We start from the raw sequence: 20,208 nt of genomic DNA, 5'->3' as shown, positions 1-20,208 counted from the left end.
TGCTGATGAACAACACAATTTCATTTTTGCAGTGTAAACAAAAAACAAAAATGCCCCACAAAACCCAAACCTACTCACATGTTTTCTTGGATTGTCTCCTTTCAGCATGACAATAAAGAAATTAAGCTTGGGATGATGTACCTTACAAATGAGAGAACATGATGATTGCATTTTTCTCATTCACTTGTGTCCTGCCTGTGCTGTCTCTATTTCCTCCCTCTTTACCTGTCCTTCTGTCTCTCTCGCACCCAGAAGTAGCACCTAATGTCCGTGTCACACTGGAGAGCTGCCAGTGCTAATGGGGAGGGAGGTGTGCTGTAAGGAAGACTGCAACAAGAAGGTGTAAGATACCGCGGCCTCGCCTATTGCCATGTGCTGATGATCTCTTAAGTATTTCCTTCTGTCTGGCGGTGGTTTTTGTCAGATTGCTTAAGAAAACAAGGTTCACGTGATTATACTGTCTGCTTGTCTTCCTCCTCCTCCGCCCCCTTACTACCCCCCTTGGAGGAAGGGGCATGGGCTACGTGTAGAGGGAAACCAAGGGCAATACAACAGGGGAGGAGGGTCCTAAGGGCCACCCAATCTCTGGGATTATCGCAGTGAAGATATGTGGAATAGGTAGAATATGGTCACAACAGTTCTTGCCAGTGGCCTAAGGGACAAGGTCTGGGAGGAAAAAACAAACATAGGCATTTTATGGTTTGAGGGCCTGGCTGGCTCTTAAGCTACAAGCCATGGTTTCAAGAGCCCAAGCTGAAAAACAGGCGAGAAGCTTTGTGCACCTTCCTCGCCTCTGGCTTTCAGAGTCAGCCACAAGCGTCAGTAAGGACAAATACGGTACAAGCTAAGCTGATTCAAAGCCAGGTGCTGAGATATATAGCCACTGCTTGCTGGGGAATGATGACTTTAAAAATGTGATATTTGATACAACTTTTCTTTAACCTGGTAAGAGCGGATTTTATGTACAGATTGCGGCAGGGAGGGATGCTGCACCTACCAAGCTTCGTGCATATTTTCAATACTATGAATGCACACGGTGGAAACAGTGAGAGAGAGATACAGAATTAGTACTTCATTTTAAGTACCAGAGCTGAATTATTGCCATGTGGAAAAAAAATCAGACAGACTTAAATTTTGGTTTGTAGAAGCAACTGCGGTAATTATTCTTAGCATAATGTATTTTTATACCTTTCTCATTACCCAGGAAACCAGTAGTAGTATGGTATCTGGGAAAGATGTTGTTAATCTGTAACTTGTAACCTGCTCATCCTCCTTTTCGCTAGCAATCAATTCCTTTTTCTGCAGACCCGCTTTCCCACCTTCTTATTTTTCTGCCTCTCCACCACTTACGAGCTTTTCTTAAGTCTAGAAAACTGAACTTCACAGCTACAACTTCGAAAGCATTTCGGTGCAAAATCTCTTAAGAGAAAATCTCTTAAGTATGTGTTTAAATTCTTGCTGAATGGTGATGGTAGTATGTCAGCACTGGCATTTCATGTCTGTCCCTCCCTCTCCAGCCCTAGTGTGCATGACCAGCAGATTGCCTTGCACGCAACCGCAGAGCCGCCTTGCACAACCGTACCTGCTTCAGTGAGGTACCGTCTGCTCTGCTCTCCACCAGCTCTTGAACCACCAACTTCAGAGATGATCTAAACAAGCTCTGAGCAACAGGAAGGAAAAAGAAAAACCACAGAGAAAAGACGCTCTCATCCTACCTACTCTTACGTGTCAGTCATCCCTCTAACCCACAGGGTGAAAGACAGCTCCTCTGCCTTTGCTCTGGAGATTCTTTCAATCAGGGATGGTCCACTTTACTCATCTGTAGCAAATACACTGTAAAGTGTTTTCCTCCACAGAACATTTAAGTGACTTCTAATTCACAGTGAAAGGAGGAGGAAAATCTTGGAGATGGTTATTTTGCTTAATAAACACTCAACTCAAAAACTTTCTTTCTGCATGCTGGACCACCACAAAACAATTTTGCAACCTTTAATGGCATGCCAAACACTTCAAGCATGAAGAAAATGTCACACCACAGAATAAAAAGCAGGGAAAACCTTTTTGTGCTTGAGTGGATTATGAGGAAACTGCAAATGGGGTGTTTACTACCAAGAGCAAAAAGGAGAGAGCTGAAAAGCGGGACAGGCAGGTGGAGAACTTGGCTCTTTGTTCACAGTGCACAGGAGAACTCACTGACCAGCCTTTTCCTGTTCTTTTTATTTTAAGCAACATATTATTACCAACAAGAGAACAGATTTGCAACAGGCGATGTCAGAAGAGCTGCTGACGTGCCATGGGGACACGGGCACAGCAGGCATTGATATAACCTGCAGCGAAGAGCTGCCTTGTTGCAATGTAAGATAGAAGGGACAAGACCCATTTGCTCACCGCTTCACCCAAATCTCCCTGCATCACCCTCTCAGCCACCACCTCCCTCCTTTCCTACCACCCAGTTGCCACATTTAAAACAAACAAACAAACAAAAAAAAACATATCCAGAGTCATGACACGGTCACAGCCTTTACAGGGTGGCATCACCCACCCTGGACATCCTCAGTGCTTGGTGCAGGTTGGTGAACACCACTGCACCAAGTGAAGAAAGGCTATTTCTGAAGGTCTAATTTCGATGCCCATCAGGCCCAGCGTGGCCCAAGCTGCCTTGAAACCCACAGCCCTGCAGCCATGTAGCTACAAAATACCAGTAACAGCAAACGAGAAAGGGCTTTATGCCGGTGGAGAGGAAGGCACTGTAACACTCGAGATCTTGTATCGCTTCGCCTCATGCAATAAAAGAAGAAATCCACTTACCACAAATGCTATCACGCTCTTTACCGTGGATTCCCAAAGAAAGCAGCTCCGAAGGAATTGTATTGTATTCCATATTGCCATGGTGATTTTTTTCACGCGATCAACATTTCTTGATAAGATCTGATAAATATTGAGTGGGAGGAGGGGAGGAGAAGAAGAGTTTAATCAAACACTCTATATCCTACTATTGCTTCAGAAACAGGGATAATTTAAGCTACAAATGCATGCCAGGGCACATATTACAAATAAAGCTTCTATTTCAGAGACACACTCCAGCTCCTGTCTGCCTTCTGATTAGACCCAAACCTTCCAGATTTTCCTCATCCCTTAGAAAAAAAGGGGGAAAAAAAAAGCACGTCTTGATGCCAAAACTAAATAAAACAGTAACACAAACCTATCTTCATTTCTCTTCAATTTTCAGAATATAGCAGTGTCTCAGGAAAAAGGGCCAGAATGAAATTAATCAAAACACTGAACCTCTTCTCTACATGTTTTAGATTAGTCCATAGAAATAAATACGGAATTTTAGCCTTATTATAAGTCACCTCTATTTACAAAAAGGATAATGGCCATTGTGCTAAAATCCTACAGACTTTTAAAATAACTAATTTAGACCTGATTTCTTCCTTCCCAAAGAGGGAATAAGGCTCTCATCAAGCTTTAGGTGCTGCGAACTGTGCAACATCCACAGTTATCGTTCTCCCCACTCTGAAGCATGAAACAGAACTACCAATGCAAACTAGATCAGAAAGCAATTTTGTGTTAACACAAACAAACCTTTTAATACATACAAAAATACGCAGAATTTACATGTGTTCACCATTTTATGCATAAATAGGTTTTGTTCTTGCAACCGTGCTACAGCAATTCAAATCTTTTCAAAACAGACGCGAGAGTTTAGCCTGGACACAATTTTCACCTTTTTAGAAAATTTGCGGTTCTCCTCAGTAAAGCGCTTTTCTCGAGGCTTGAATGTTCTAATACTTGCTTTTATCTAAAAATAAAGAAAAAAATACAAAAAGATGTCACGTAGTTTTAAGTGCATTGTTTCAGCTTTGTATCACCGGTGCTGATTAGGAATTACAAGATCTTTCATTCTTTTCAGCTTGTATGCAACTTTGGAGGAGCTGCTAGGAAAGATGCGGATGAGTTAAACTGGGCAGGGCTGGACTCACTTCAACAAGCGCAGAGCTGTGCTGTAGCCCACCATGGCCTTAACAAATAGGATTTCACTTGGTAAAAGGCTGTAGGGCATAAACAATAAAGACTGACCCAGCCACCTAAAAACAAGTGCACTGTGTCCATGCCTCATTAATTTTCCTGTCAACACCCTGGGAAGAGAACATTGTGAGTCAGCTTTTTGGGGAGGATGTAGGTGCTCGAAGTAACATATGATAATCTAAACATTAAGCCCTTTTTTGGCTGTTGCAAATGAAGCTGTGGCTGTACAGTAATGGGCATCTCCTTCCTAAGCTGCTCATGGTCCAAAAACGCCCCTGTTTTGTCCCATCCACCCGGAGGGGCCATCGCAGAGCTCCGATGCCCAGTGCTTCTTCACGCAAGAGCTGAAACACCCCTCCACCACGCCCCAGATGCAATCGGGGCAAGACTTCTCCCGCTTGGCTCCTGGTTTTGAAAGCATCACCCCCCACCCTCGTCCTTGCAGGTTCACACATTTCTTACACCAGCGATAAGCAAAGAGAAAATATTTCAACTCACAGGATTAAACAGGACATCCAGCTCCAAGTAAATTACTCCTTTTGAAGCACGTTCCAAGTCTTTATTCTTCAGCGTGTAACAACTTTGTTTACCGTTTCTAATCTATAGTTTGGAGGGGGGAGAAAAAGCATCAATATTTTCCTGGCTGTAATTCACAATATAATTTAAAGACAATACAAACAAGTAAATAAATAAATTGCAAGCACAAAAAAAGCCCCTTCCCAAACCCTGCTAATATACTCAAAGCCTGAAATGCAAAATGACCGTTGAATTAGAGACCTATAAAATTGCAGATTACATCTCTTATGGCCCAACTTTAATTTACAGTCCTTGTACTTTATAGTAGAGCAGCACACGCAATAACCAGTTTGAAAATTCTGCCCTGGAAGCCAGTGAGTTGATGGGAAGTAATCAGCCTCCGTTATTACAGGTTTAAAATGGGATTTTTCTTCCAAAGTTCAGGAAAAGAGCCACAAACAACAACTTACCTACCTATTGCACACTCCAGTATATGAACCCACTTCTCAACGCTTAGTTTATTGTAAGGTTGTCAGATTACTCCCCAGCAAACAAACGCAATCCAAAGAAATTACTCAGCTTAAGTGGAGCAAATGCTAATGTAACGAATGTTCAAAATCAACTAATTTACGTAAAAGACTTCTCCCCCCACCCCACCCCTGAATTTCAACACCATTTCTACGCTCTAATCCACCGGTTGGCCCTATCGCATTAAACATCTATTAAAAAAAAAAAAAACAAACCAAAAACCAACTGAAAAACCCTCCCTCACCATTTTGTAAACTATTTGGCTCAAATCAAAAGCATTTGCTCTTCAAAAAGTGATGGCAGAAATGTATTTATTATACACAGTAGGATATGTATTGATTAAACATTTGGCTTTTTAGGAAGCAGACCAGTTAATTCTAAACAGCAGTAACATAAAAAAACCTGCAGCTTACCAAAAAGCTACATTCGGGGACTGTAATGATCAAAGATTAAAGATAACGGAGGAAATTTTGGGGCATGAAATTGCAACCATATTTAAAACGGCTACTGCTGCTCTGGCATTTAGAAGAGGCACTCACATAAACCTTGGTAGAAATGAGTAAGAGGGGGGGAAAAAAAGGTATAATGGGAACGAAGTGATTTCATGAGCCAAGGGAAAGGTCCCTTCCCTTCCCAGCGTTGCTCCACTCCTGCTGTACCAAATAGCTCGTCAAAGGGTAGACGGGTTTTCTGGCTAACGGTTGAAAGGGAACAGGGCTCCCACACGGACCAGCTTTGCATCCTCAGTGGTGTCCAAGCAAGAACTCCAGCTTTTATTACATTCTCATCCAAAGCTTTGCTTAACTGGATGCTGGGAGTTATACAGGCATATGTGGAATATATTTAATAACAATAAATAATAACAATAATAATAGGCACCGCACTAAACTGCTCACAAAGCACCTCTGATTTCACTGCAAGAGAGTCCATGCAGGGCTGGAGTTGGCGGCAAAGGATGCAGCAGGTCCCAAGAAAGGGGCAGGCAGAAAACAATTTGGCAGACCAGCAGGCTCAGAGAACCTGCACCTCAAAACAGAAGAGCTGCTGAAGTGGCTCGCCCCTCTTCCAGACCCAAACAGACCGGCAACAGAAGGTCTTTAGGCCAACTGCCACATACAGTATTGTCGGCCCATCATAAAGGACTCTGCTGTTTCAACACTTTGATTTTCCCACCCTCAAGCAAGGGCAAAAAATAATTTTAAAAGCTACTGAATGAAAATAAAAGAAAATGTATTTGGAAATTAAAGATTTTGTTCAATTTCCCAAATTAACTGAAAAATGGATTAACTGATGGTAGGGATACAGGGCAAGAGGGACTTGGCTTGCGGTTGTTATCTCTTTGGTCCCAAGGAGATGCCACCAGCAGCAGGCTGAGACTGAGCTTTGACTCATGGACTCTCCTGCAACAGGATAGAAGCTATATTGTTCCCAGCATGGCTGCAGAGATGTAGGTGTCTAATACATATCACAATATCATAATTCTGGATTCTCCATAGTTAATAATTTGGGGGTTGAACTTCCACGTATTTCAGTTCACATATATTTCTCATAACTTTTCACCCTATTACCCTATGAGCAACAACTAGTGGGAAGCTGCCTTTATATTCCTTGGGATATACTTCTTTCTTACATCTTTCAAGAGCATAACCAACAAGGAAAAAAATGTCCAGTGCTGCTAAATTGACAGAAAAGGGAAGAGCAATGCTGTCACTACTGAGAAGGTCCGAGTCTGATATCACGGTATTCCACGCTCAAAAAATGCTTCTGACTTTGGGGAAAAAGACTCTTCATTTTAGGAGCTGGAGCTGACTCAAACATTTTGGGTGTGTCTGCAGGTGTGTTCGCACAGTAACTCTCAAAGCAGCAACAAACAACTTCCACCTCTGTCTGTCTTTGGAAATAGAGAAACAACTTTCTTTGTTGCTTGGGAAAATTTTTAAAATGGTGTCCTTATTGTTGCTGCTGCTATTTTAAAATTGAACAGGGCAGAAAGTAACACAGTGTAAATACAGTTTTACAGTCAGCTTCATTTGGCATCTTTAATTCTAAATGTTTGGCTTGTCTGGTAAAAGATGTGCAATTATAACTCAGTCTAAGACTAAACATTCATACAGATATCCTAGCTTTTGACCTTCTTCAGAGGAAAAAAAGCACAAGAGAAGAACAACTGGCTACAAAATGGCATTTCTCCATTGCATTTTCATTTGGATAAAAAGAAAAAAACCCTGTTAAAAAGTCAAAGTAAAATATCTCTTACAGTTTTGGCAACGTGGTAAGCCCGTGCAGTTCAGCAAAAGGTGCAGGGTAATTCGAACACCCATGACTGCACGGAGATTAGATCGGTGGCATGTCTCAACTGTGCCCAGAAGAAAACATCCAAAATAGCTTTTAATACTCTACATTTTCATTGTATGCTGTTCTCGGGCTAGAGTTCAGATTCTGTTCAACGTCTCCCTCAATCTCAAGAGACAACCAGTCATATTAATTTCATTTTGGATCTATTTCTTTCTCCTCTCTGGGTACTTTTCCCCAGTCTCTGCTCTTCACAAAGACTGCTAAAGCGCTTTCTCCAGCTGTGGAAGAGGTGAGCAGCCAGGGCTGGGGTCCTAGGACAAACCTAAATGTCAGAAAGATCACATTTCTTCTATCGCCCAAACACCTTTTACTACATACCTGATCTCACATGGATTTCACTCAATGAATATTCCCTATAGCTGTGTCTAAAATAGGTTCTCCCTCCCATGAATGTTTACATCTACTTATGGGAAAAGGGAAGGAAAGGAATATTCAAATTAAATGTGAAAATATCTGCAGGTGAGGTCCTCAAAGAGACATAATCAATATTATTCCTTTACTGATGAGGTTTTATACCCTCACTGAATACTAATGCCTGCACTTTCTGAAAGCTTCTTAATGACATACGACATACTGGGGCTCAATCACCAACCAGGACTGCCCGTAACCATGCGATTAACGTGAGGACAGCAATGCCTACCCCACTGACATGCTTCATTTTGCAGGGTCACCATCAGAAGACCTCTGAAAGAAAGTAAAGATTTTCACCCCATGGGAATTGCTAATACTTGGGGTATTTCCCTGTTCTGAGTCAACTCAGAAGGACAAAATACCAGCACCAATATTTTCACAGAACAATTCATATATTTGATATCACAGTCCCTTCTCCATACAGGACCATGAAAGGAAATTATCAGCTGGAAGAAAAGCTAAAATTCTTTGTGCAGTAAGTATTTGGACCTACAGAGGCACTTCAGACAGAGGCAACTTCTGGCAGTGCTGTAGCTGAAGGAAGCATTCAGGTACACGAGACCACCGTACAGTCAAGGCCCAAAGTGCACCGGGTTCCTTTCAAATGAATGAATACATTTGCTAAACTCTTCCCACAGATGTCCCCAGTAAAACAAATGTGACTAAACACAGTATTGATGTAGCCAGCCAATGCTAAATCTATTAAGCAACAACCTTCTGACCGCTTGGGAATTTTAATGAAATAGCGAAAGCCGAGATTGATATGACACAAAACACGGAGAAGACAGGACCCTTACGCAGCAAAGGGTGTTTTTTCATTGCTCTTGTCTCAAAGAAATATGGTTTAGTGGCTTTTTTTTTTTTACATTGATTGTAAGAAAACTTCACTCCATATCCAGCTTTGATGCAGATTCAATGTCATATATTGATGACCTGACAGAAGAACGCTGGGTTAAACCTCTGTACATCAACACCCACGACATGTGGAAAGGGTAGTGGCTACTCTCCAAGGGTAATCCATCTAACGCATTTGGGACCTCTGATATTCCTGCTTGAGCTCATTGCTGATGCACAATGTCATACCATTTGCCCTGAATAACATAAAGCTGTCTTGTAGCAGACACACACCTACCCTTATCAAAGGACATATTTCCCCAGGAAAAGATGAAAGCAAGCAAGATATTTGATCCACTTGGACCTGAATAAAGGGGTTTTTGTTTCTCCCCAGTTTTGCAATATACCTTGATTTGATTTTGCACAAAATGCCCATTCATTCACCCCAAACCTCTTTGCCCCAAACTTTTCACTTTTTACAACCTTCTGTGAGATCCAAAGTCGAATGGAGGTTTGGGTTCTTGGCGGAGGATGGATATCCAAAGACCAAACAGATATGGAGCTGATGGTCTGAAAGAAAGCAGGCAGCCAGACGAGGGCTTCCAGGCAGCCTGAGGAGGAGCTGAAGGGAGCACAAGGATCCTAGGTGTTACTCAGAAAAAACATTCCTGTTGACACCATTTCAATGAGGAGGGCAGGGTCGGGGGAGAATTTCATTTCAAAAACAAGGTGTCATTTTTTCTGGAAGAGATGTGGGATCTTTTTCCCCCATTCCAAAATTTCTGGTTCATGACAGGGATAAAAGTCAGAACAGACGATACACTTCACAGCTGCCTCTATTGCACAAATGCTGCATTTTCACTTGTCTCAAACCTCAGAGCTTTCTCCTGGAAAAGGCTGTGCACTTATGGTCAAGTGCTAAGTAATTGCAGTCATCAGGTGTCTGCTCTCTGAATCCAGGCCATGTTTTAGATAATTAAGCTTGCGAAAGGCATACTACTTGTTTTCACTGTATCGTTGGCTACCGACCTTGCTTGGCACTTGAAAAATACTTCATAGACCTTTTGCTGTTTGCGGAAAAAAGGGTGCAGCTGAAGACTACTCTGAGCTGATAATTCAGCAGATAAAAAACATTCCATTCTGCGATACAACTCTTCACTCAGAGGTCTTTCTGCACGAGGACATTTGATATACTCTGCTTTCAAATTCATTGAAGCACACTATAAGCTCCCATGTCTCTAATAACTTGCAGCCTTCTAGGAGATAGGAGTCTCTTGAAGTAAAACAAAAAAGACAGACCCTCACAAAGAGAAACAAGGTTGCTTTTACTAACGTCTAGGGCACAAAGGAACACAGAGATGGAAAGGACCTCTTTGAAAATTAGTTCAAGTCGTCCCAAACCTACAAAACTTCTAAACCTATCAAACCCTTTTCTTGAAGCAGTGATATTTTTGTCCTACTTCTCTGTTCCTCAGGATCTTCTTCAGTTTCTAGTACAAAAGCCTGCTCTGTTCAGTGGCGTAAATTGTCTTCCCTTTCATTCTGCAGGCTCTGAGACAGCAATCCCCCTCTCAGCCCAAAGGTTAGGCAAGCCAGACCCTACAGGACACCTTTGGCAAGAGAGTGACCCATCGTGCTAAATATTTTGGTAGGACTACTCTGTGTCCCTTCCAGTTTAAATTCTGCTTCTGTGAATGTGGCTCACCAGAGCCGTACTTGAGATGAGGTCTCTTACACACGCTTTAGAGGAGGACAGTAGTTTGACAAAAAAGGGTGGGAGAGAAAACGTACAGTAGGTTGATTAACACAGAAAAGCTAAAGGTAAAATGCAAGCAAGTCACAACCTCTCTCCCTCTGTCCCACAAATTCAGTGTACTGCTACCAAAATCAACGTCTCTACAGTGCATTATTAATAGAGCTGTATGAGAAAAAGCAAGATGTGCATTCATCCAACATAGCTTCACCACATCTATCAGAAGGAACACGAACTCTGCAGCTTTATTCGTCATCTGACACCTTAAGACTCTTGTCATGCTGCTCAGTTTTTTCTGTTTCTTATTTGGTGCCTGCAATAAGCCCAGATCTTAACGAGACACGGTCAGCATGACACAGAACTACGACAACAGTCAAGGATGAATGGAAAGCTTAAGTAATTTCACTATCTCTGAATTTTTGTGCAGTAGGGTTATTCGTGTGTTAATGTTAATGTGATGATGAAGGTGTATGCATGTTTGCGAAATGCCAGTGTAAGACTCCTGAACACATTGAAACCAAAATTCTTTGTCAAATTAATTAAACATTTCATATCTCTCCAAGGTACACTTTATTCAAGGCAATTTTTCATTAAGAAAAGAATCCAGTCATCCAGGAACAATTCCTGAAGTAAACTTACTTCATGTGCTGACAGCTCACAAGTCAAACTTTTGCATTTTTAACCGGAAAAAAAAAATAGGCACTTCTGTTTTCGAAAGGGAATTTAATGCAAGGCAAATATTAGGCCTGATTACCTAGCAGAAATTAAACTTATATGATTTGTGAGGCTTCCTTGAGTCTTTAACTATTGTTCTCTTTCAGCATATTTATCTACATGGTTCAAAGAATACATTCAAACTTATCGTCAGAATGACAACATACATTGAAATTCCCATTTCAAGAAAAAGAGCTTAGAAAATTGCAGTTCTCTGTCTGAGCAGACTAAGTTAATAGGTGCAAAATGGTTTTTAATCAGAAGCAGAGACGAATATATTTACACTAGATTTGACTGAGATAGGAGGCAGAGAACTTTGGACGCGGAGGAAGAAGATCAGTTGGCAAGGGAAAGCATAAACAATTTTTTTTTTTTTTTTTTTTTTTGTCTCAAACCTTGGATAAAAAAAACCTAGGCTGAATAGTTTGGACATTACCACACACATGCACTCTCCTCCTCTGCCTTGTTACATGCTTCCTAAGGGATACTTGACAAATGCCTATGAAATCAACAGAAAATCCAAATCTAACATCATCTCACTGTGAGCCCACACAGCCTGCTGCCGATCATGCAGGCCATTTGGCAAGCACCGGATCTGCAGGACAGCAGCTGCTCCAGCCACTCTCTTCCAGTAACATGAGAGATATGAGGACTTGGGGAAAAATTAACAGAGCAATCAAAAATGGAATAAAAGATGTTAAGAGGTTTTTTCCTCCCTGTAAACATCAAATCATCCTCCATGGCCAACTGACTCTAATATTGTTCTAAAACTGGAGATATTGACAACCTGAGCCACTAAAATAGACAAACAATCTAAAACATCCCCAGCCTCAAAAAGAACTTGTGGTCCGAGCCACAGAGGGAAGAGGACTGCAAAGCACACCAGTGTGTGTGGGGCACCAAGAGACCAGTATTTACTCCTCAACTTCTATCGCTCAGGCTCTTCTTATCCCCAAATGGCAGGGGTTCCCCTCTTCTGGACTCCAGTATAACTTGGAAAGAGCACACGGTGGATGAAAACAAACACACTTTAGTGAAAAGATTCAGAAATCACATTGCTTTTAACTCGCATATACAAGAAATATGCTTATTTAGACAAAATAATAACAAAACTGGAGCACATTAGTCTATTTCTTTACCACTATAAAACATTCCTCAGGTTGGAATCATATCCTCCAAGTCAGTTTGAGAGTCTTCTGGGCAGTTCATTATTTATTTGGAAACATCAAGTATTTGCAGTTCCCCTCTCTGATCTCTACTGGTCCCATTGGTCCATTACCTAAATCGTGCTGACTCTGTGTGGCTTACATGGGCCGCTTCGATCAGATGGGACCTTTGCTTTCCCTCTAGAAACCTCCTATTTCTCCAGTGTCCGCCAGGACAGAGCCCACTAACCCATCCCTGCAATGCTGCCTTTCCTGCAGCAGCCCACCTCTACAACTCGAAGACAAACTCTTACCTTAACCATGAGAGATGCATGCCAGCCTTTCTGCAGCGGTGAACGTGCTTTCACTGAGATGTTTCAAAACAATACTGCAATTTTGTAATCTGTAATTTCAATCAGGATTCACCGTCTGCCTATTCGAGAGTGCTGTTACCGACAGCATCACACTGCGCGTTACCGAAAGCATCTCACTACTGCCTGTATCACTCGAGTCGTGTCATATACTGCAAGCATGAATCTTGCACAGGGCTCAATGCAGTACTCGCTGCATAAACACCTGTCACACCCTCTCCTCTGCATAAGGAACCTACTGCAAAACATCAGTACCTCGAAACTCCAGGAAACCCCCATGCTTACAGTTAAACACCTTTACATGACTTGACTGGTACGAGCACAAGAGTCCTGGGATGTTTCAAGCCTCATCTACTAGTTGATTTAATAAAAACCACAGCCTAGAAAGTTCTACATTGCAAGTTACCAGAACTTTCTGTGATACCACACATGCACATGGAGCTGTTAGCATCCTCTTCATCTGGTTTACTCACTCTATTACCACCAGCCTTGTTCCAAAATCAAATCAGTCTCACCAAAAGCAAAGCTGCTTTTCCCCCATTTCTCTATTAATGTCTCTTAATGAGCCTTTTACATTACCCTTTCTTTAGCTTGGCCTTTATTGGCCATTTCTGAAAAAGTTTCAACTCTCCTTCATCTCCAGAGCAATCACTTCCCCCCCCCCCCCCCCCCCGAGCTCACTTTGTTTCCAGTTTTGATTTTATACTCCCATGGTAGCACTCACTCTTCACATATTTGTTTACAGAACAAAAGCCACCAGTCTTTAAAAGCACTACGGAGTAGAAAACACCCCTTTTAGGTAATTTTATTCAGCTGTGCCAATAACAACAGCTATCTCTAGTCAATCCTATGGTAATGTGCAATTACTTTCTTAGAGTAAAAAGAAGCAAGACAGAACAGACACATGCGTAAAATGTTACCTTCTGAAGACGATGTGGAAACACAGAGAACAACTCAATTATGTTTTCAGCCCTACATGGCATATAGTACTGATGAAGTACAGACACTTCTGCAATTTTCTTTCCAATCAAGCAAATTTGTACTAAAATGGGTTGGCAGTGCTCGTTACACTAAGGAGAACTATAAACACTGCCAACTAAGGCATATATAGATCACAAAACCTGTTTATCTCTAAATCTGTGTTGGTTTGTGCTATAGAGAAAAGAAATGCAACTCGTTCCCAGCAAAACTATCAATGTTTGAATGATACATGTAGTAAAGGTTACTTACAGACAGCAGAGGGATGGCAACTTTTCCAAGAAAATCAGGGGGTTTATCTCCATCTTCATCAAACACGGTAACTTCCAGAACATCATGAATATCTTTAATAGGGCTGGAACAAAAAGTGCAGACATATAAAAAAAATAATATTCGATACACATGCACACAGTATCCTCCATAAAGATCCGAGAAGACTGTTTTACTAATTAAGTTTCTGTTACCTTGGAGTATTAAACTAGCATTTAATTAAATTCCCCCAAAAAATGAATCAAATGATGGGTATTCCCCAAGCTTTCCCCTCATGGTTGAGTACCACAACTAGGTGAAGAAAATAACTACTAGCCAGTGACATTTTTTTGTGCATCGATATTGATGCTAACAGTGTAGAACTCAGCTCTCTAACAGAGAAAGCTGGTGACCGGGAGAGCTGAAGGGCTGAATTCAAAAGCAGGCTTCAGGACATTAAAGAAATAATCCAGGAAACAAAACTTCATTTGATTTGAACAATTATCAAACAGTTATCTCCCTTTTAAGGTACTAACAAAACCAATTACTTAAAAAAAAAACCAAACAACCCTTAAAAACCTTAATTAAAGGCCAAATATGCAATATTTTTGTTGCATTCAGTGCAAATGCTCTACTTATGTGGCAGCAGGCACTCGATCCTAAGTATTTATCAGATCATTAATAAATCCGAGTCTCATCTGAGAAAAGTTATAGCTGTGTGCCTGCAAAAGCACGGCTAACTGGAGACGACTTCTGAGTTGCATTCATTATCCCCTCTTTTCCTTTTTCCATGTGCAAGAGTTAAGTAAAGAGGCATGTGGTACAGCGTGTGTTCACCATTCTGCCCTAAAGAAAGGCATTTCAGAGCAGTCCTGCTCCCAGGAGCTTCTGACTGGGACATGGTGGAGTTGCTCCTCACAGAGCAGTGTCTGAACCTACCAGTCACCTGGTTGTCTCTCCAGCTTGCAGGCGTAGCAGGTTCTGTGCTGCGACCCAGGCACCAGTGGCAGCCAAACAACAATGAAATGCACTGTTTTCAACACATTATGACTTTAAAATACATTGAAACCTGCCACTTCCACAACCATACTTCCATGTTCCTCTCCAAACCATTATAATTTCGTATACGATATAGCCACCAGTGGTATAAAATGTTAATACCCCACAGTGACACACACAGGTAAATGTGCTGCAGAAAATCTGAGTATGATGGGAAGGGGTCTCTGGTGGTATTGAACGCTCCAGCCGAAATGGATTCATCTACTCAGAACAATCCACTCTGCTTCAAAATAAATCTAAATCATCAATAGCTTTTAAGGTGCATAACTGAAACTTGAAAATGGCCAAAAATCTTAAGGAGAGACGCAAGACCCTGACTGGCTCTGCAGATTTGGTGCTTGGATTAGCCCTGCAATAGCAATAAGAAAGTCAGAGATAGTCCACAGCTGACATTTCTGAGACTCACAGGAAGCGTAGACACAAACTTTCTTTTTAAATGAAATAATTTTGGATTCTTTTTAGATCTATTTTGTTGGCTGAACATCCGACAGGACTCATCTGCCAGCACAATCTCAGAATAAACAGTGATTGGGGGATGCTTCTTGAGAACAAACAAAGTAAGAGAAAGGACTTCAAGAGAAACGAGTTCAGCTGCAGCTGATATACAGCATGAATTAAACCAGAAATCCCACAAGGTACTTCTACGAAAGAGTTCAGATACTTTTTATTGTGTTCACATCCAGTATTTATGAATGTTGCTATCGCAAGAAGTCCATCATTCTTAAACTGTTCTTCCAGTGGACCGGTGCAAATGTCATGAATGCTCCATTGCCAGCCCTCATGGCTGCCTTCCTTGCCACAGACTGCTACAGTCTTGGAGACATTTACTCACTCAGCTATTCACAAAAATCTTCGTCAGCATAAAGCAAAATTAAAAAACTGTGCTGCCTAAAAGCAATACCTAAATTAACACTTTTGTTATTAATAAAGTCACAAAAAAAAATAATACTTTGATTTCCATAAAAATTTGAGCTTCTAATTTGGAGTAAGCTATGTTTGACTAGCTTAAATGCAGAAGATATGACAGGAACAACATGAGCTCTAATTTTCTGCTTACTTACAAATTAAACAAGGATTCTACCACGGTTCAATGAAACATATTTTAAATTATGGAAAATGTAGGCATGAGTATCTGGTCTCTGCTTTCTGCTATATTATCTCTTGGATCCAGCTACAACTCCATTATGTCTAGTCATGCTTCTTCCTATAAATATCACAGTAATTTTTCTTTTAATGACTTCTATTAATAAACTCCATGCAAGAACTAGTAAAAGGCAAAAGGCTTTGAGTTCTATTTGATATTTCTCCAACATCCTCTCTGACTATGAAAAAACGACATATCTTAAACTTGACCTTTGTATTTTCCCAAAGTCGGTAACTTTTATAGTTAAGCTGCTGACTGGTGCTGGAGTATGTTTTCTAAACCAATCCACTTACAATGTGAAAACTTTATTCCACTCCGGATTGAGGTTCTTGTAAACAGTGTGTGTTTGAAGACTGTCATTTCCCAGCTCTAATACACAGAAAGGATCACTTTTACCTAGGGAAAGATCAGATAGAAAAAATAAAAAGAAAAAAAAAAATTAAGCAGACCAGTTCTTCTATTTAGCATGCACACTCTTGTTTTGCAGTAGGGCTGGGGAAGTGACTGGCCAAATAAAACCAAGATCCATTAAGACAACTGCAAATCGTCTCATTCTGTTGGAATGACTTGCTAAATAAAGAGTATCTCCGATGCATCCTCAGTTCTGCAAAGTCTAACACTTACCTTACAACTCGTTCAGGTGGCTTCACTCTAATACCTGAAATCTGAGACTTACAGTGAATCATCTCTCAGTCTTTACAGCAAGAAAAACTGCTCACACTGATGATTATTCAGACAATGTTATGAAAGCAATACCGTCATTGTGACCCAGGTAAGCGTCAGTGCCACAGTTACAGCTCTCTATTTTAGTCTCCACCTAGAGTCTGTGCTCTTCTTCAGTTGATTACAGGATTAAGTACCACCCCATGAGAAGAGAAGCATGGCACTGTGTTTGTCTCGGCAGCATTTCTTCAGTTCCAGGTGAGCAAGTCCTTGAGGCTATGAAGACTCTACACAGTGCCACAGTTTAAACAAAACCAAACATCAACTGGAGAATCCATGCATGAAGGAGGTATTGTATGTAAAGCAAACAAACAAAACAAACACCCCAAACCCAACCTCCTCTCAAAAGAAGGATGTCGAAGTGGACCCTATTATGGTGAAGACACGTTTGCTAATGTACTGTTTTGGTAACTCACGTTACACGAATTTGTAGCTTTCGCAGCTTATTGCAGGCTCAGCAGCTTCTAGCGTGCACAGAGTACCCTTCATCCGCATGTCTGGCTCAGTATCTGACCTAATGTCATCTTCAGTGGTCATGTATAACTCAGCCACAGACACTCCAGCCTAAATTTTATGTAGGCAACTAAATATGTCAGCAATGCAGGGATTTAGACAGCAGACAAACAAGATATTTAAGCAAAAGCTGTCTTTTTCTTAATCCTTATTTTTGGGTATTATTAATGCAGAGCTCTTAAGGTTCTTACTCTGAGAAGTTTATAAACTAAACAGGAATCTTTCCAGCATGTAAACAGTGGGTATTAACTCATCAATATTGGTAAAGTTTAAAGACCATGTGTATTACTGGAATCTATTTGTCCTCTCCTTTTCAGCTTACATGCCCATTCCCTGATAAGCATGGAAAATGCATGTAGTCTTTCAGAGAAACTGCTTGAAATGCAAACTGGTATATGCCAAAAACAGGCCCACTGTATAATTTGGTATTCTGAATGCTATTTTTTGGTCAGTGAGCAAATGCAGTGTTTGAGAAGAACTCTCATGCATACACAGAAAACATCCAACAAAGCAGAAAAAGTCATTTTCACGTCAACAAAACTATTATCTACGAATACAAAAGTATGAAATGCTCAAAGTAGGCTAGCTGTGGCTGAAGAGCTTCTACGTATTTGATGTATCTGTGTGGAAACTAGCCTAAAATTTACGTCAAATGGTAAAATATGGATTTTCAACACACTGTTCAAAACCAAAGAAGACACTATGTTGTTTTCTGATATCTACTTTATAGTAGGCTAAAAACTTGCATTTAAAATCCATAATGTCAGCTGACAACAGCAATCCCAATCACACCAAAATCCAATCTTTATTATGGGAATAAGTAATAAGGCGTAAGGTGGCACGACACTTGCCATGAGATGACTGATCTGCGGAAGCTCACCCAGCCAAGGCTCATGACCACTGTTGGACAGGGCAGGGACGGAATGCTACCTCCTCATGCTGCTCCTCTTTTAACCCTTCAAAATCTTTGTACCTCTTCTTGTCTCTGCAATTTTCCCTTTATCAGATTTTTAGCTCGACTTCGAATTTACTTTTATCAATAACAATAAATCTGAGCAGTCTCCCTGGCAGTGCAGGAAATATGGCACTGCTCTAGGAGGGCTCTATTATGGAAGCCCATAATTGCTGCACTAATCATTTATGAATGGCTCAGAACAGATAATTAATCTTTATGTCTCTCATTTCATGATCAGAAATTATGCTATTTTTACCTAAAATGGCTGCATCCTTTTGCAATTTGGTGGGTCTATTACAGCATAATACTAGGATATTTTCAGCACTGCCATTGAAAAACAATTTGTCATTTGCTTCATGAATCAGGCTCAAAGCCTGGGTTATTTTGAATATAATGACAGACTGAGTAACCTTTTACTTAAGCAGAATTTCATTCTGTGCTATGCACAAGGAATGTGTGTCACATACTCTGTATGAAAAGTCTTTGAATTGCAGAATCAAGAACCTGCGTGTCAGTGTCTCTTCCAATGTTCATTATCCACCCACATGCTCCTGTTTAAGTATTGCGGGAAAGGGGGCCAAATCCGTCACTGATGCAACTGCAATAGCATCAGTGTAGTTCTCCAAAGCGTAAACAACCTTCTGGGCTCAGCTCTTTCCCTGGACACTGTCTATCTTAAAACCTCACGTATTTCTAGATAGCCCTAGCTTTGCCATTTGCCAAAGGTTCTGCTTTGCTGTGGTACAGTTCTTATTAAATTTGTCAGTAAGGTGCAGTTACAACCCTAATTCCATATATACTTATGACATTATATCAATTTAGAAATGCATTTCTGTTCAAGCTGCCTTTCATCACTGGCAGGTTTTTTGTTTGTTTTCAAATTAAGTTCTTCAGTTCTTTAAAGTACTGCTGTCTGCACTAACATTGTTTTTTCCACTGCAGGGTTAAGCAGTGAATTAAAACTGAAATAGTATCGTGATTAACCTTAGGCTTTCTCCTTCAGTCCTTATTTTAGGAGCAATGTTCTCATACGTTACAATGCCTGCACGACCACCACGGAATGGGACAAGAGTGTTTTTTCTCTAGTATCCTTCCTGCCTTTATCAACAGGTTATCTTAAAAAAATGACTATGTCAGCAACTATACAACACACAATGCTATGTCTGTAAATTACGAGCTCCTGCAAGATAGAGAGGGGAATTAAAAGGTCTCCAGAATTCTGGAGAAGATGATAATAAAAATAATAATATCCAGGCAGTCACTACAGATAAGTATGAATTCCCTAGACCTTCCCTGGAGAAACAATATAAAGTTGTATTTTCAAAAGGTGTGAGTGTCCATTGCTGTCAGGACCAAGCACAATTTTGAGGTAAAACTCTACGGAAAATCTATGTTTTTCTTGGAGAAAGAGCACCAAAAAGATCATCCCAAATCGAAGCCTCAAATGAGCTGTAAGAGAAGCCGACACACTCACATCCCCACCGCTGGCAAGCTTTCTTTTTCGGGTGACAGCCTGCAGTGCCACCCAAACCCACACACTCATCACCGTGTCAGATGTCCCCAAAATCTTTCAGTCTCATTCACAAACTCACAAGGCACCCGATAAAAAGATGGAGAGGCTGCTTTTCAGGCACCATCACTTTACATAAGACTCTTATTTTACCTGTTTCTGTTGGACAATACAACAGCACATCATGCTAAGTGCTAAGTTATTGGTCACGCTGCTCAGACCTAAAGAGGAAATACGATGTCCGTCCACTAGACCTTCTCACATACCTTTGGCAGTCAAAACCATTTGGCATCTCAGTTCCTTGAGGCAGGTTTCAGCACCGGAGAAATGATGGGAAGATTTACTCTTCCTTGATCAACTGACAGTACTGCACAAAGTCTAAATAGCACTCACAATATATTATAGCATCATATGCTGGAAA

The 20,208-nt window shown here is 40.9% G+C and overlaps 1 protein-coding gene across 2 annotated transcripts in view; it reads right to left on the bottom strand.

Moving 5' to 3' along the window:
• The window catches only part of MCTP2 (multiple C2 and transmembrane domain containing 2), a 105,945-nt gene that overhangs the window by 44,158 nt on the left and 41,579 nt on the right, over nt 1-20,208 (bottom strand). For both annotated transcript variants that reach the window (XM_075431833.1, XM_075431832.1), the window contains 5 exons: nt 16,380-16,482; nt 13,887-13,989; nt 4,528-4,629; nt 3,728-3,802; nt 2,809-2,928 (listed from right to left, as the gene is read on the bottom strand). In XM_075431833.1, coding sequence (XP_075287948.1) covers nt 2,809-2,928; nt 3,728-3,802; nt 4,528-4,629; nt 13,887-13,989; nt 16,380-16,482 — 503 coding nt within the window. The remainder of the gene's footprint in view (nt 1-2,808; nt 2,929-3,727; nt 3,803-4,527; nt 4,630-13,886; nt 13,990-16,379; nt 16,483-20,208) is intronic.

Source organism: Opisthocomus hoazin, chromosome 10 (genome assembly GCF_030867145.1).
Source record: "Opisthocomus hoazin isolate bOpiHoa1 chromosome 10, bOpiHoa1.hap1, whole genome shotgun sequence".
In the NCBI taxonomy this organism is placed as follows: domain Eukaryota; kingdom Metazoa; phylum Chordata; class Aves; order Opisthocomiformes; family Opisthocomidae; genus Opisthocomus; species Opisthocomus hoazin.
Note: the sequence above shows the minus strand (reverse complement) of the source record. Positions and strands in the feature narration are given on the sequence as shown.